This window comes from Choloepus didactylus, chromosome 18 (genome assembly GCF_015220235.1).
Source record: "Choloepus didactylus isolate mChoDid1 chromosome 18, mChoDid1.pri, whole genome shotgun sequence".
In the NCBI taxonomy this organism is placed as follows: Eukaryota; Metazoa; Chordata; class Mammalia; order Pilosa; family Megalonychidae; genus Choloepus; species Choloepus didactylus.
The window spans coordinates 28420068-28437280 of NC_051324.1; the positions used below are offsets into that span (position 1 = coordinate 28420068).

A 17213-nucleotide genomic window follows, 5' to 3' on the forward strand; every position below is an offset into this window, starting at 1 on the left:
CTGAGCTGAGCACAGGACACAGAGGGTCAGGAAGTAGCTGACATGTAGACTAGTGCCAGTCAGTGAGTCAATGCAGAATGGGAGGGTAAGGTTAAGGAGAGGTTTGAAAAAGTGGACAAGAGAAAGTATAACATATTCTTTTATAAAGACACTTGCCAGAGGTATCCAAATACCTTTTTTGAAAATGAGATGTTGACCAGGACTATCTTTGGACCTTTGGATTACATGGGGATTGTGTTTTATTAAGACCTATTATACTGGGATAAGGCTTATACTTAGCATTCTGCCTGTTGGGTCTCTTTCTTTTGGTAGGTTCAGTGCAGCTTTCTCTTTAATGTTGGAATTTTTTACTCTTCAGTGCTGAGTTTTGGCCCAGAGTGGAGAAAGCCTAGCTTCTACAATGTGATGGGCATACAGTATTAGGGGTTGGGGCTGATTATGTTGGGTAGAGTCTTTTCAGAGGCATTCTGGAGAAAAGAAAGTTCTAAGACCTGTACTTAGAAGTGTAACATCTAGAACATTTGACCAAGTATGTCTTTTTTTCTAGTCCAGAAGATGTCCAGGCTTTGGTGAGCGGGAAGCTTGCACTTCGCTATGCGGGCAGGCAGGTAGGGAATACCTTGGCTGCAGTTCTGATTTCTACTTCCTCTTAAGACCATCATGTCTGGTGAGACCACTACTCTTCAGGTCTCCACTGCACTCCACCCCCCCCTTCCCCTTCCTCTTCCACCCCTTAAGCCTGTAAGTGTGCCTCCTATTTATTAAATTCTTGGCCTAAAAAGTCAGTGTTTGGTGCCCTTATGGACATTCCTCAGCTCTATCAGGTGCTTTGAGGGACCTACAGAACTGAACTGTCACATTTGTAGTGAGTTAGGTTGCATTTAGCTTTTCTTTTTTATTAATTTTTTATTGTGGTAACATATATTTAACACAAGATTTCCCCTTAAAATTATTTTTAAGTGTACAACTCAGTTGTATTAATTGCATTCACAATATTCTACTATCATTATCACCATCCATTACAAAAGCTTTCATCACCCCAAACAGAAACCTTGTAACCAAAAATTAATTTCCTGTTTCCCTCTTTCCCCAGTCCCAGCCCTTGATAATCTTTAATCTTACTTTCTGTCTCTATGAATTTGCCACTTCTAAATATTTCATGTAAGTGAAATCCTATTTGTCTTTCTCTGTCTGGCATCCAAGTTGTAACATATACCAGAACTTCACTGTTTTTTTCTCTTTTTTTTTAAAGCAGTTTTATTCACTCACCATACAATTCATCCAACATGTACAGTCAATGGCTTAATTGCTTTTTATGGCTGAATAAGGTTGCATTTAGCTTTGACCGGAAAATTTACCATGTGTCTGACTTGTGGTTTAATGTGTGCAGAATATGAAATCTTAAATTCTCTGAGGTTCAGTAGCCAGTAAGGCCTGGTGCACAGGTGCTTTAGGGAAGTCAGATTGCTTGGTGCAGAAACTAGCTTTGGATGACTTGCCAGAGTGCTGCTTATATTAGTACCTTTCTGTGTATGCCTTGAGTTTTGGGTGTGGTACAAAAAGAGCCCTTTGATGTTCAGTGACCCTTTTTGTGGTCCGTTAATGACTTAAGTAAGTATGAGTGTGACTTTTGAGAGTGAACAGATGTGACATGTGTAGAGATAATGTCTCAGATGCCTGTACCATCACCTCTGTATTTTGTTTGATCATCACTAATAAAGTAAAAAGTAATCTTACAGACAGATGATTTCACTATATGGAGGAATGCCTGTAACAGATGATTTCCTCCTTTTCTACAAGTGGCTTTAATTGGCTTTTCATCATCAAAACAGTTTCATATCAGCTGCTAGTTTTGGCCATAAGAATACTGTTTATTACTACAATGAAAGACTCACTACTCTCAAAAAACTAGAGTTGAGGAGACAGCTCAGAGGCTTCAGGAGTCTAGGTCAAGGTCAGGTAACTATTAAATAATGGAACTAGATTTTGAACCTGGATTATCTGTCTCTAAGTTCCAGGCTTTTCTCATTATGACATTTGTTCTGTCTGTAGGACAAAATGCTGGAGATAAACTACACCAGTGAGTAGTCTTGTACCATTTGCTGTGCTGTACAAGACACATAACCTTATTTAAGTACATAGGCAGATATAAGAGGAGTTCTTTCTGGTCCTTTATGCCTTGATGACAGCATACAAACAGGAGTCAGGCTGATTTCTTGGAAAGATGAGTGTTGTAGATTCTGTGCTGAGTAGTGACTCGATAGCTTGGGCCTTTATAACTAAGTTAGAAGTTGCCATTAACCATTGATTGTATCTTCATCACTCTGTGGTGTTCTAACATTTAGTCTAATAGGTAGAATTTTTTGATGCTTCAATCCGAGTGAAAGTAAACCTTATTCAATACCTAGCAGAACGAATCTTGATAGACCACAGGTGAAATCATATCTAAGGGTGGGAAGTAGAGTGGGTATATAGATAAGGAGTTCTGGAGGAGGGGATCTCAGTTCTCTGGTCACTTTCCCTTTTCGCTTGTCATCTTTGGATAATGCTGTATCGGTCTATTTTTTGGAAAAACTTCTTTTTCCTAGTATTTTTAAGTCCCTTCGGATTTCAAAGGGAAACTGGTTGGCACAAAGGTAATCTTCTGGCTTTTCTTCCCAGGCCACAGAAGGAGACTGGGGGGGGGTGGGTGGGGATGCAGTTTTTCTTGAGTCAGAAGTGTTATGGACATAACATCCTGCTTATGAGTCTTGTTTGGTGGGATATGAGTATGCAGAGTAGATCACTTTGATTATTTTTCTTTTTATTTTCAGACAGAAGCATTAAAATGTGTGGCTCAGGCTAGCAAGAACAGATCACTGGCAGATTTTGAAAAGGTGAGCATGGTACTGGGTTGGTAGGGAACAGGGGAGGAGAAGGTTGGAACATGTTTCTGCATTGGTGAGCCATTTAAGCACCTTAAAAAAAACCTTCACAGGAAGTTGCAAAGATAGTACAGAATGATCCCATATTCCCTTCATGCAGTTTTCTCCAATGGCTACGTCTTACATAGTGATAGTATAGTATCACTGGCAGGAAAGTCCTTAACTGACTTTTATACAAGGAAACTGATGTGTTGAGTTGTAATATCTCATTGTGTGTGTAAATAGCTTAGTAACTTACAGTATTACCCATATTAGTAATTTACAGTTTAAAAAAAATTCTGTCATCCTTTTTTTTTCTTTTTCACTTTGATTTTTCACAACAAACCTATTATCTGCATTTTACAGTTGAGGGAACTGGGAATCAGAGAAGCCCTAAGTCACACGGTAGGTGTCTGAGTTTGACTCCAGACCTGGTGCTTAGTCTACAGGACACCCACTCTTAGGTATTCCTTCAGCTCTGGGACTGCTTCTTCTCCGTGAAGTCTTGATGGGTACATACGGATGGAAAGAAACTTTCTCAGGATGATGTTGTAGCCCTTCTTTGACATCTGTGCCTTTTACTTATTGTTTGGGAGGTTTCAGAAAGGTAGAAAAGTTGTCTCAGCCTTAGAGTGAGATTTGTATGTTCTTTTATGAACCTCCCTCCTCATGGTCTGAGTATAATGACCAACTTAATAAAAACAAAGCCTAGATCCAGGAAGAAAAATTTACCATGGACAGAAACTTGCCCATGTGGCTCTGTCCCCAGGATTCATCCTCTCCCTGAAATTTCTTGTCATTTCTTATTGCCCTTTACTTGGCATAATTTGCATGCTTCCCTTTACAAGTTTTAGCACAGCTGACATGAGGCTGGGCTATTGAGACTATTACTAATAAATAATTGACATATGAATCATGATCATTCTATCCCAAAGTGTTTGATAGAACACTTCTGTTAATAGAGATTCCTTGAAAAAATGTTCTGTGGTCATATATTTGGGAAACACTGGGGTTTAGCAAAGTTAGAAAAGCATTTTTTCTTTTAACTGCATAATTGTACTATGCTGATGTTCTTATAAAACTCAAGAGCTAGCTGTGGAACTCAGCATTTCTCATTATTTAACCTCAGAATATTTAAAAAAATTTTTTCCCACAGAGACCCTATTTATTCTGTGGAATACATGTTGAGAATGGTTGTGTAGTTAATTAATTTGACTTGGGACTTAAATGGTTTGAACTGTTGAAGTTAGGCTTTTGGAAGAAGAGATGTTGTCTAGGGCAACTCTACCTTTTTTTTTTTTTTTTTAATTCAGTTTTATTGAGATATATTCACATATATAATCATCCATGGTGTACAGTCAGCTGTTCACAGTACCATCATATAGTTGTGCATTCATTGCTCCAATCTATTTTTTTAATTCAGTTTTATTGAGATATATTCATAGACTATACAGTCATTCATGGTGTACAATCAGCTGTTCACAATACCATCGTATAGTTGTGCATTCATCATCCCAATCTATTTTTGAACATTTTCCTTGTACCAGAAAGAATCAGAATCAGAATTAAAAATAAAAAAGGACACCCAAATCATGCCTCCCATCCCACCCTATTTTTCATTTAGTTTCTTTCCCCATTTTTCTACTCATCCATCCATACACTGGATAAAGGGAGTGTGATCCACAAGGTTTTCACAATCACACTGTCATCCCTTGTAATCTCCATTGTTACACAATCGTCTTCAAGAGTCAAGACTACTGGGTTGAGTTTGGTAGTTTCAGGTATTTACTTCTAGCTATTCCAATACATTAAAACCTAAAAAAGTGTTATCTATATAGTGCATAAGAATGTCCACCAGAATGACCTCTCTACTCCATTTGAAATCTGTCAGCCACTGAAACTTTATTTCATTTCATTTTGCATCCCCCTTTTGGTCAAGAAGATGTTCTCAATCCCACAATGCTGGGTCCAGATTCATCCCCAGGAGTCATATCTGTGTGCCAGGGAGATTTACACCCTTGGGAGTCGGGTCCCACGTAGAGGGGAGGGCAGTGAAATCACCTGCCAAGGTGGCTTACTTAGAGAGAGAGGGCCACATCTGAGGCACTCAGGGAGAGACTCTTAGGCACAGTTATAAGCAGGTTTAGCCTCTCCTTTGCAATGACAAGCTTCATAGGGGCAAGCCCCAAGCAGAGAGCTCAGCATGTTAAGCTGTCATTCCCCAATGTTTGTGAGAGCATCAGCAACAATTCAGGTGAGGAAGTCCAACACCTCCGCATTCTCCCCCAACTCTTCAGTGGGGCCCAGAATATATATTTTTATTCTCTGCCTGAATTACTTTGGGATGTGTTGCTATTTCACTCTAACCTATACAGACCTACCATGTCTCACTTCCTATTCAAAGTTCCATGTAACTGTGGTGTTTGAACAAACTGACTGTAGAAGTTATATTGTTTAGAAAATATAGATCCTACACCAAATAAACATTTCTTCCCTTGGTCTCACATGGAAGCAACTCTACCTTTTAATTTTTGGTGTTCCTTTTCTTCTGCCATCTGTCTTGGGTTTTCTTTCTTCTCCCCAGAGCCCCCAGAACTTCAGTCAACCATGTAGTTACAGGGGGGTCAGCTGCCTATTTAGGAAGCCAGGAGTATCATGACTGTTAAAGTGCTTCTTTGTGCCATTGTCTGCAACCGTCTCTTTTGGCAGGCCCTGACAGATTACCGGGCAGAGCTCCGGGATGACCCAATCATCAGCACACACTTGGCCAAGTTGTATGATAACTTACTGGAACAGAATCTGATCCGAGTTATTGAGCCTTTTTCCCGAGTACAGGTAAGAACCCTCCTGGGGACCCCATAGCCCTTCTCTGGCAGGAGAGGAGTTTCTAGCTAGGTATTCTCACAATAGCCCCTCCCTTCCCACAACTGTCCAAAATAGGAACTCACTGAGAAGGGTGTACCTGATGGGCAAGAGCTGGAGACAGGGATGCTGTGGGATAGCAGCTTGTGAGATTGTCCCCTGCTTGTGTTCTGAGTGTGGTCTCCTCCTTGTTTTTGTATTCACTGCACATGTGATAAATGTTTTCTGTATTGGGTATGTAGGACAAGAGTGTGTTTTTTGTCTGTGGTGATGAAGGACAGGTTGATGGACAGCTTGTAAGACTCCTAAGCATGGCCAAGGAGAATCTGGTCCTAAAGAGACCATATAGAATGCTGTATTTTTGAGAGATGGAGCATTTGTCATCCCTCCCTATCCCCATATTAGAGACAAAAGTAAAGCTTTCAGTGTTGATGTCTCTCTGCCTTTCCTTTTAGATTGCACACATATCTAGCCTCATCAAACTCGCTAAGGTAAGAAGTCCTGAAGCCATTTTGGGGGTAGGGAAGGGGAAAGGGTATGGTGAAGGGGCTGACATTTGCACCTGACGGGCCTTGTTGGAAAGCTCACAAGGCACTTGAGTGGGGAATGGGGAATGTGGGCTCAGAGCTGCATTTTTGCTATTTTATTTTAAATCCCATCACCCTAAGACCCTTTCTACAAGGTCTTCATATCAGTATGATCTGTGACTACTAGATACTGGTCCCTTTAATCACGTACTTTGATTTTAGGCCGACGTGGAAAGGAAATTATCACAGATGATTCTTGACAAGAAATTTCACGGTGAGTGACAGTTATAGGCAAGGAGACTGGTAGGGGTAATGCAGTGGTTGAAGAGGTATTGTGCTTTTGTTTATCTTTAAAGTACATGTTCCATTAGCTTCTCCTGGTGGTTTCTTGGAATCTTTGCTCCTTTTAGCCCTGTGAGGAGAGTATATAATAAACGTGAGCAAATATAACAGGGAGAGGAGTTCTCTTTCCCTTCCTTTTGAGCAGAGAAAGTGAAGCAGCTAGGGAGCGTGCTGCTTCAGAAATGCTTTGGTGTCTAATCTTGTCTTTACCTGGGTTGCCCTTTTGTTTGCTGCAGGGATCTTGGACCAGGGGGAGGGTGTCCTGATTATTTTCGATGAACCACCAGTAGATAAAACTTATGAAGCCGCTCTGGAAACAATTCAGAACATGAGTAAAGTAGTGGATTCCCTCTACAACAAAGCCAAGAAGCTGACATAGGTGAGTGCTGGCTCCAGGGCCCAAGGCCAGGGCAGCGCTGTCTTCTGCCTGTCAAGACTGAAAGTCTCCTTGTGTCCTTGCAGCTTCCCCGATTTTTGACACTGCTCTGTCTTCTCTTGCAGAGTTGGATCTGTAGCGGTCCTTTGGAGAGTGTGTGTGGCAGGAGAGTGAAACCTTTGGGGAAAATGCTAGGAGATTTTTTTTCTTTCGTTCTACTTTTCGCTCGGAAAGTTTTTAAATCCTCATTTGGTGCATCTGTATTCCAGCTGATAGGTGTGCCAGTTTTCATGTAATCTTTACTGGCCCAACTTGGGAGTGGGGAAATTGCTTTAAAAAAAAAAGAAAAAGGAAAAAAAAAAAGGTTATTCTAAATAAAAGGAAAAAGGCTTACACTACCTAAAGCTGTGCTCTCTGCCTCCTGGGAGAGGGCCGCCAAGCCAGGCACCCCGCCAACCACTGGGGTACTGATCCACCTGCTGGGCGTCACCTCTCCTCTTCTTCAGAATTGGGTGTTTGCTGACCATCAAAAGCAATGACTTTTTATTCTGTTTGTACGGAACCAAAACAAACAACTGTGTATAGACTGCTGTTTTTTTTTTTTTTATTTGAAATGAGGCATTTCGGTGTTCTTTCCCATCATACGGCCTGTCCACCTGCCCTTACCCCCGACATTGGCTCCAGGAGACTGGCCAGAAGGTCCCGCTGCCGCCGCAGCGGCAGCAACAGCAGCAGCAGCACCTGCATGGCTCCGCTCTGACCTGTGAAGGAATGGAGACGAGGCCAGGAGCCAGTGTCCACTGCTGGCCACACAGGGAGCCATGTGGGCCCTCAGCCCCCAAGGGCCTGCTGTGCATGTGGCTTTTCTTTTTAACCCAGTAAACTAGGTTAGACACCAGTGTTTTAATTGCCCCTCTCCTCTCTTTCTCTGTCCCTTCTCTTTCCTCTCTGTCAACCAGGAGACCACCATGTGTTCCCCCTCCCTGCCCAGGAGCAGGCTGAAATCCTTCGGCTTTTCTCCCTGTCTCACTCCTGCTGTCAGATGGATTTATTCCTTTTTTTAAACAGTGAACATCGGAAATAAGACTGTGGGGTGTGTTTTTTTTTTTTTTTTTTTTCAAATTTTTTTCTTGGGTTTTTGTGCAACCTCGTGTCCCTCTCCCGGGAGCTTCTTTATTTACCTCTTGAAATCAGACAGATGGGAGGTAGAGCACTGTATGTCAGCATGCCTTGTTTTATGATGAAATTACATAGCAAGGCTTTAATGCCATTTGGGCAGGTAAGCTTCTGCACCTTTGTTGTGCTCAGCTACCTTTTCTCCTTCCTCTCATCTCTTTTTTTCCACTTCCCTTCCTCTTGCCACCTTCCTGCTGGCCTCCTTTTCTCTTTCTTTCCCTTTCCCAGATTATCCTTTCAGGTTTTCTTAAATTTATATTTTGTAAAAGGATTTTGTTGTATAAGGTTTTGCATCCTTATTGAACCTGACTGGCTTTTATTTTCCTCTCCAAAATCAGGTTTTTGTCCTCAACATCATGTCCAGTCACTGTTTTGGTTTTGGCACCATCATTATCAAATGTACAAACGGTTCTTGCCAACCAACACCAGGTATATCTGATGTTCAGATGAGTTCCAATAAAAATAATTTTTTTTTCAAAAGGTGTCTTTTCTTGAGTGCTGGAGGGCTTCTGAGCAAGTCCAGACAGCTCTGTGTGGCCCAGCAGCAGCCTTGGCCTAAGTTCTATCTCATTTGCCTAATGTGAGACTTTTAGCCAAATCTGGGGTAAAGTGGAGAACTTTGTGTAAGAAAGTTGGTGTCTGAGGCCTAAAATCTCCAGGTATTCTTTCGGTTTTTCCAAGGTAACATGGTCCAGTGAGGAAACATGGGATTTGGGCTTTAATAAACCTCTGAGCCTGTTTCCTCATCTACACAATGAGGATGAATGAGGCTTCCTTTGTAGGACACTGTGATGCGAGAATTATATGAGTTAATGAAAGTACAGGTGCCTGGAGAATCCTGACATCCAGTTGTGGTTTAGTTTCCTTTTGGTAACTAAAGCAGTGGTTTTCATACTGCCCTTTAGACCCTGGGAATGGTTCTTCTGAGGGTTTCTGGGGCTACTGATAGGGGGTGGGTGAGCTACAGCCCCTCGGATTCCACTTTAGTGTGAGCAGTTATTCTGTTATCTGTTTCCGTATTGTGTCTCTGTGTGCAATTTTATTTGCAGAAAGAGTTTTGCTTCTATAAAGGACTTTAAAAAATATTCCAAAGAGATCCTGAGCTGGAAAAGAGGGGAGAGGGTTTCCCAAGCCTAAGGCAGCCCTTTTCTCTGCTGCTTCTGTGGGTCTTAGTCTGATAACTTCCTCTAGACTTGTGCTGTCCAATATGTAGCCACTAGCCACATGTGGCTGTTGAGCCCTTTTAATGGGCTAGCTTAAATTGTGATGCACTGTAAATATAAATATGAACCAGATTTTGAAGACTTAGTATGAAAAAAATGTAAAATATCTCTAACTTTTTTAATGGGTTGAAATATTTTGGGTATATTGGGTTAAATAAAATGTTATTAAATTCACCTGTTTTTTAAAAAATGTGAATAATAGAAAATATTAAATTACATATGTGGCTTGCATTTGTGGCTCATTATATTTTTATTGGACAGCGCTGCTCTAGACCTCCCCAGCATTTGTACTGCTGCTTCCCCTGCCAGGCCTCAAATAAGCTGAATCTAGATGCAGCTGAGGGGCAGATGGCCCTTGGGCTGGACTGGGCCTGGGTTTCCTAACCTCAGGACCTTTCTGACACTAGCCTTCGTGGTACCAGGGCTTCCTTGTGTGTTTCTGAGGTGCTGTTGGTGTTGGGAGCAGAGGCTGAGGTGTTTGGCTGTGGTGCCCTGTTGTGTGCCAGTTACATAATCTGTGCTGCCCAGAAGGGCCACTAGATGCTGCTCTGTGATCCCTGAAAGAAGAAAGCATGACTTCCTCAGGAGCTCAGCCCTGCTTTATTTGGAACCCTTTCTGGAAACCATAGCTGGCTGGGGCTTGGCTTCCCTTCCTTGAGGGTGGGGAAGTATGGGAAGTGGGGCATGCAGAGAAGGGGACTTTCCAGCAATGCTGGGGCATCCCAGCCTAGCAGGGCAGAAAATGAATAGGCTAGCCCTTCAGGCAGCTAGTGATGTGCAATGGGGTAAGTAGCCTGATGAATGGGGGTGATACTTGGGGATCTTCTCTACAGTTCTCTGATGAAGATGACTAGGAAGAACACAGCTCTGCATCATTCAGAGCCTGCCTTCTGGGTCATTGATCCTGCCATTCTGGCAGATTATTTTGCCCTTTCTTCCTTCCCGTTGGAGCTGGAGGGGGCCAGGGAGGGTAGTGGTGCCTTGAAATAGGCATAGCAGGTATGGCATAGTGGGTAGGGGTTCCCAAGAACCCCTTCCCTCAGTCACAGCAACAAGTGGGGACAGCACCACCATCCCATTCATGCTCCGTACAAACTTTTTTTTTTTTTTTTTGGTGACAAACATAAGGAATTTGGGTTTGTTCTGCCAGGAGCTCTTTTTGAAGGTTGTAAGGAAGAGCTGGGTGGACAGAGGTAGGAGAGGACACCAGCGTGTAGCCGAGGCTGGACAAGGTCCATTCAAACACATGCTTCCTTGTTTGGGAGTCTTTGGGGATGGGGTGAGGTGAAGCTTGGTACTGTTGCCCAGCATGAATTAGGATAATCAGAACTGAAGTTTGTAGTTACAGGTAAGAGTGGGCACAGATTTTCCAAGGGATGGGTCACAGGCTTAGAAATCTGGGTAATTTAGGAATTGGAAAGTTATTTAACCTTTGCTCAACACCAGAGTTTGAAGGGGGTCAGAGACAGAAAAGGCGTTGTGGACACAGAGCCGACTTCAAGCCTCTCCCTCCAGGGTTCAGCTTTCCTGAGGGAAGAAGTGAGACCTTGGGCCAGGCACCTAGAGGATCTGAAGGAATTCTTGGAGCCTTTAAATAGTAAATAAAGGAGGATTGAGGACAGCGCCGTTTGAGAGCAGGCAGGGATTGCATTAAGAATGTTCAGAGGGAGGGGCTCGTTGAGCTAAGGGCCTTCTTCATCTTCTAAATTAAGATAAACTGCTGTGGGTGTTTCTGAAGGACTGCGGGAAGAAGTAGCCCTCTGGGTACAGAGCAGTGCATTTTCTAAAGGTCCTCCAAATTCACCTTCAGGCACTATATGGCCACCAAGGGTTCCTAAAGCTTTCAGTTGCCACTACTGACAGAAATCTCTGGGTGGTACATAAGCCAATTACAGCACCTTCTGACTTGATGGCATTGTTCCAGTGATACCAGATTCCTTTTCTATTCTGTTTGGGGCCATTAGGCAGAACTGGCAGAACTGGTGCAGGTTGGCAGCTTAGTGTGTTAGAGTGGTCTGGGGGTCAGAGGATTGGGTGTTACCCAGTTTTGCCAGCCCTAACTTTTAGCCTCCTCTCTGGATTGCCACTTCCTCAGCTCTCCGTCCAAAGATGATAATCTGGATTGAGATGATTTTAGTCTCCTGCTTCCAGGCTTGTGGTCAAATTTGAATAAATCTCCGGGACCAGAAATGAAGAATGGTCTTTGTGAAGGATCTGGATTTTTGTCTGAGAGGAACAGTTCTTATTAGAACTAGAATTTATTCAGAGCCATTTTTCGTCTTCACTGGCACAACATCTTCAGATTACACACGTTTACAATGTAAGACACGTAAATCAGATCAGAGGCTGGTTGGAAGAGCAGCTGCTTCAGTTTTACTATAACAGATAAGAGGGTGAGCGGCCCACATGTGAGGTGGACTCGGTTGGCCCATGCCTGGGGCACCTGCCGATCCAGGGTCCTTGGGGCCTGTCCCGTGTGTTGTGGGAAAGCCAGCTGCTGTTCAGGGCGGCTTTCTAGTGAAGCCCACCCTGGCCGCGGGCATTTACCTGGGATGGGAGAAAGAAGGCTCCGATGGGACTTGGGACGCGCATTTCACTCAAGTAGCCTCAGGAAAGGCTTCGCCTCTCCCCGCTCGGGGCCTTCCTCCCGCGCTGCCTACCTTCGTTCCCGAGGAACGAGGCATTACACGAAAGGGAGTTCGGGGCTCTGGCCTCCGTGGATGCTTTATCGCGCGGCCCCTGCGGCAGCCTCAGCGCGAGCCGGCCGCGCGTTACCAGGGCGGGGACGCGGCCGAGAGCGCCCCCGCGGCCCGCAGTCGCGGGCACCGCGGCGGGAACAAAGGCAGCACGTGCCTGGGCGGGGCGGCGGGCGGGGTCGGTGCTCGGCGCGGCCCCGCCCCGGTCCCGGCGCTGCCCTCGGGTCCGACGCGCCGCTCGCAGGCCGCGCGGGTCTCACGCGGCGGGGCGGCTGCCGGCGCGGCGGTGGCGCTGGGCGGTTGCCGAGCAGTGCGGGAGGGGGCGGCACCCAAGGGACGGGGGCGGGGCCGTGCCGCGAGTACCCGCCGCCGCGCCCGATCCGGGTCCTAGGTGGAGCGTGTCGAGTTGAGGCACCTCCTGCTCGTGCCCGCGTCCCTACCCCCGCCGTGCGCGGCTCGGGCTGAGGACGCCGGCGGTCGCGGCGACCCGGGCGAGACCAGGCCCGCCTGAAGCCGGCGCGAGGACCTGGCGCGCGGCCTCGAGAGGGTGGCCGCCGAGGTGCGCGCTGGGGGCGGGAGCGGGATCGCGGCGGCGGCGGCGAAGGCGGCCGGGCGGCCGGGCAGGGGGCGGGGCCACAGCGCTTGCAGAACCTTGGACAGAAGCTCCCCAGCCGTCGCCGCCGCCGCAGCCCAGCGCGAGCCCCGCCGAGCGCCGCCGTGCGCCGGGACCGCGGCGGCCGAGCCGCGGCGCGCATTGCGGAGGGCGCGGGCTCAGGATCTGCCGCTTGCCGGGTAAGCCTGCGCTTCGCGCCGACCGATGCCTCCCGGGGCTCAGGGCTGGGTAGGGGTCGCGCGGGATCTTGTGGCGTGGCTCCCCAGCGGTCCCTGCCGGTGCCCCGGCCCCTCGGCTGCGCAGCCGGGCCGCAGCGGCCGGTGGGGTGGGGTGGGGGTCTGTGTGGCTGCAGTGGAGGGCTGCAGGGCTGCGGCGCGGGGGCGCGGATCTCCGGGCAGGCACTGGAGCGGATCTGGGGACTAGGTCTTTGGGGGCCGCCGAGGCGAGAGGGCGGATGAGCGCGGCGCGGAGCCCCGCCTGGTGCTGAGAACCATCTTGTTTTCCACGCAGATCCGAAGGGGCAGCCCGCTTTCCCGGGAGCGCCCCGCCTCCTCCCCGGGGCCGCTGCGGGCTCAGTGAGCCGCTTCCACCCTCCCGCGCGCAGGCTGGGCGCGCAGGGGCGCGGGGCTCCGCCCGGCGCGCAACGGCACCATGGGCACGGTGCTGTCCCTGTCCCCCAGCTACCGGAAGGCCACGTTGTTTGAGGATGGCGCGGCCACGGTGGGCCACTACACGGCGGTGCAAAACAGCAAGAACGCCAAGGACAAAAACCTGAAGCGGCACTCCATCATCTCCGTGCTGCCTTGGAAGAGGATCGTGGCCGTGTCGGCCAAGAAGAAGAACTCCAAGAAGGTGCAACCCAACAGCAGTTACCAGAACAACATCACGCACCTCAACAATGAGAACCTGAAGAAGTCGCTGTCGTGTGCCAACCTGTCCACGTTCGCCCAGCCCCCACCGGCCCAGCCGCCTGCACCCCCTGCCAGCCAGCTCTCAGGCTCCCAGACCGGGGTCTCCTCCTCCGTCAAGAAGGCTCCGCATCCTGCCGTCACCTCCGCAGGGACGCCCAAACGGGTCATCGTCCAGGCGTCCACCAGCGAGCTGCTGCGCTGCTTGGGTGAGTTTCTCTGCCGCCGGTGCTACCGCCTGAAGCACCTGTCCCCCACGGACCCCGTGCTCTGGCTGCGCAGCGTGGACCGCTCGCTGCTTCTGCAGGGCTGGCAGGACCAGGGCTTCATCACGCCGGCCAACGTGGTCTTCCTCTACATGCTCTGCAGGGATGTTATCTCCTCCGAGGTGGGCTCGGACCACGAGCTCCAGGCCGTCCTGCTGACCTGCCTGTACCTCTCCTACTCCTACATGGGCAACGAGATCTCCTACCCCCTCAAGCCCTTCTTGGTGGAGAGCTGCAAGGAGGCCTTTTGGGACCGCTGCCTCTCAGTCATCAACCTCATGAGCTCCAAGATGCTGCAGATCAATGCTGACCCGCACTACTTCACCCAGGTGTTCTCCGACCTGAAGAATGAGAGTGGCCAGGAGGACAAGAAGCGGCTCCTCCTGGGGCTCGATCGGTGAGCCTGGAAGCCTACCGTGGCTCAAGGATTCAATTAATTTTTAAAAATTTATTATTAAATCAGAGTTTTGTGTACAGTATGTGTCTAGCAAAGCCACCAAGGGTCTCCTCCATCCAACTTCCTCTCTTTGGATTTTTTTTTTTTCGTCCCTGACAAGAGCTCTGGGTACTCTTGGACTCATAAACATTGTGTAAAACTCAGAAGATGGATTCAGAGCCACTCAGGCCACTGATCTCTTCCTTTGGGGAACTCAGAGGACTGACCCGTGTCTGCCGCCTGTCCTTGCTGGATCCAGGGTGGGCGAGGATGCTTGCTGCTCTGAGGGGCTCGGGCCAGGTGGCCCAGGGAGGAGTGGGGTTTTTTGTTGGAGGCTCTCTCCTGGCTCCCGTTTTGGGTTGTTCATTCTCCCAGAGGCTCCTGGAGCTGGCTGGCCTGATAGGGCCACAGTGGGATTGTGAGGCAGGGTCTCTGCCGCCCAGGGACAGCGTCTTCCACCGAGGAGAAGGCCAGTGGAGTGCAAAGATTGTGTCTAGTGTCTGACCATGCACAACTCTGGTTTGCTCTTTTTTCTTTTTTAGGGAGAAGGGCTTTCCTTTAGTGGAGAAATGGAAGCTGCCCCTCTGCCATACTTGTCCACTGCTCCCAGTGCTGTTGGTAGCGTTGGCCAATGAGCTGGTTTGACTCATTAAGTTTTCTCACATGGGTCCCAGCTAAAGGGGTGGGGTGAAACTGGAGACAGCTCCTTTCCTGGGTGAATTATTCTTGGAATAATGCAGCTTAGTCACTCTGTGGCAAATGCCAGGACAGCTGCAGGTGCCCATTAGCAATAGCCTGTCTTCTGGGCAGGTGGGGGTGCCATGCCTGAGACCCAGCCAGTGCCCACCTAAGGGCTGAGGCCGCTTGTGGTGCACGTGGCATTAGCCCTGCAGAGCTGGGGGGGAGGGGGCGATGATGTGCCGATGACATACCCCTACCCCACCCCTGTTCATTTAAAGCTGTTTCCAGACAGTTCGGTTTCTTCTGAAGATGAAGCCTTGCCCCACCGGGCCCAGTGAGACAGCTGGATCTTGGAGACAGTTACAAGACGGGAGTGTGACTCCTGATTGCTTTTGAAGCCTGCCGATTCTACAGCTGGTCATTTGCAGCTGCTTGATTTGGTTTCCGCCTTACCCTAGTGGCTGACAAAACACGTGATGAGTTACTTGATAGATTTTCTTTCTAATTCTCCCACATTGGGTTGGCCTGGGACTTGGGGGAGGCCTGAGAGAAGGGACCAAGTCTTCCTCCATGGCCTGTCACTCTGGCTTTGGGGAACAAAAGACCAGGTGAAGATGCTACAGAGAATTCTCTTCCAGTCCCAGTCCCCGGGGTGGGGTGGGGGTGGGGGGTGTCGTTTTACATAAGATTAGGTACTAGGCGGCTGCCCATTTCAACACAAGCACTACTGAAATTCATGTAAAAAAGGAAGAGAAAGCTGTGAAATTGAAGCCCCGGCTTAAAGAAATCTGGAGCAGAACCGGAGCCTGTGGGCCCGCGGTGTTCCCAGACAGGGGAAGAGGGCCTTCCCTGGCCGGAGAGCATCTGCCCCAGCTTGGCCGCAAGGCCTCTGCTGAGCCATTCCCGGGACTGTAAAATAATCTGGAAGGAATCTGCGGCTGCTGCACAGATTTCACTGCAGAGACTGTTCTCTGCTTGAGTTTTCACACCATCTGTCTTTCAGATCCTGCTGCCACGTGACCGAGGTGGGAGGCCCGTGGGGGCAGGTGGCCCCTGGGAGACATGGAAAAGGGAGGTGGCGGGGGGCCGTGCTTGTGGTCACACCCTCAGCTGGCTGACCCCGGCCTGAAACTGTGTGGTTAAGTTGCATCCGCAGGATTCCACTTTCTGTCTACTTCCTTCTCTTTCTCTGTATTTATTTTTTTATTCTTTGGAGGAGGTGCAAATTTCAGGAGTGGTTGGGGATTAAAGAAAACTCCCTAGTTCCAGCAATGTGAAGCTTGTCGTGTTCTCCTCTCTTCCCTTGCACTGGTCATCAGTATTGTGTAAAGGAACAACTGATATACTTGAGTGTGCAAGCAATGAACCCATTCGACATGCTGCTATGAAGACTACTTTTAGAACAACAATAAAAAAAAGAAAAAAACTAACCTATAAAAATACCTTCTTTATTCTTTAATTGTTGCTTTTACAGTGATATTGTGCATGCAAACCAGGAGCATTTTGTGTCTTAAGAAAAATAATCTTAGAACAGATGGCTGTGAAAATTACACCCATGCACAGAACAAGTCACAGGAATAATAGTTCTGGATTTGGTTTTTCCTCTTTTTCTTGTAAACCTGAAGGGTTGATATATTCTTTCCATGCAGATATTAGAATTTAGTTTTGTTCCAACAGTTGTTAAACTTGCAATGAAAAGAAAATGTGCCATTTTTTTCACTTGGAATTATTCATAGCTGTATATTTGAAACTGCTAATTACACATGTGCGACATATGTTGTTTTTTAGTGCAATTTCTTCTGTAGCTCTTCTTTGACCAAACTGTGGGTATTGTTAATTTATATTTGTCTCATTTTGTATGTATGTGTAGTGTGTTTGTAAGTATGTGTGGTTTATAATCTGACAAAGTCATGGAACTCAGTTTGGCTGTAATTTAATTCCCCTTCCCTTATTTTTATTTATTTTTGTACTGTGCTGATTAAATAAAATGCACTGACCATCCATTACATAGACCTCTCTTTGTGGGCATGTCATTTACCAGCAGGCTGGGGACCCCTTTAGTAAACAATTCATGCACTCAGAACATAACTGGATTTGTGTTACGTAGAGAGGAGGGGAGGTATGGGAGGGTTGAGGAAAGAGCCTAACACATTAAAGAAGTTGATAAAAAAGTGTGGGTTAAATCTGTTTTAACTGCTCAAGGG

The 17213-nt window shown here is 47.5% G+C and overlaps 2 protein-coding genes across 2 annotated transcripts in view; both read left to right on the forward strand.

The window, feature by feature from the left end:
* The window catches only part of PSMD11 (proteasome 26S subunit, non-ATPase 11), a 30995-nt gene extending 22329 nt beyond the window's left edge, over positions 1-8666 (forward strand). The window contains exons 8-14 of the mRNA XM_037809837.1: positions 548-608; positions 2814-2876; positions 5613-5738; positions 6221-6256; positions 6515-6566; positions 6871-7013; positions 7136-8666. Coding sequence (XP_037665765.1) covers positions 548-608; positions 2814-2876; positions 5613-5738; positions 6221-6256; positions 6515-6566; positions 6871-7013 — 481 coding nt within the window. The 3' untranslated portion in view covers positions 7136-8666. The remainder of the gene's footprint in view (positions 1-547; positions 609-2813; positions 2877-5612; positions 5739-6220; positions 6257-6514; positions 6567-6870; positions 7014-7135) is intronic.
* Positions 8667-12343: 3677 nt separating this feature from the next.
* On the forward strand, positions 12344-17017 carry CDK5R1 (cyclin dependent kinase 5 regulatory subunit 1). Its single transcript, XM_037810181.1, has 2 exons — positions 12344-12897; positions 13229-17017. The coding sequence occupies exon 2, from the start codon at positions 13370-13372 to the stop codon at positions 14291-14293; it is 924 nt and encodes a 307-aa protein (XP_037666109.1). The 5' UTR covers positions 12344-12897; positions 13229-13369; the 3' UTR covers positions 14294-17017.
* The last annotated feature ends 196 nt before the right edge of the window (positions 17018-17213 follow it).

Excerpts from the sequence above, each read along its gene's own strand:
- CDK5R1 (XM_037810181.1), top strand. The coding sequence starts at position 13,370 with ATGGGCACGGTGCTGTCCCTGTCCCCCAGCTACCGGAAGGCCACGTTG.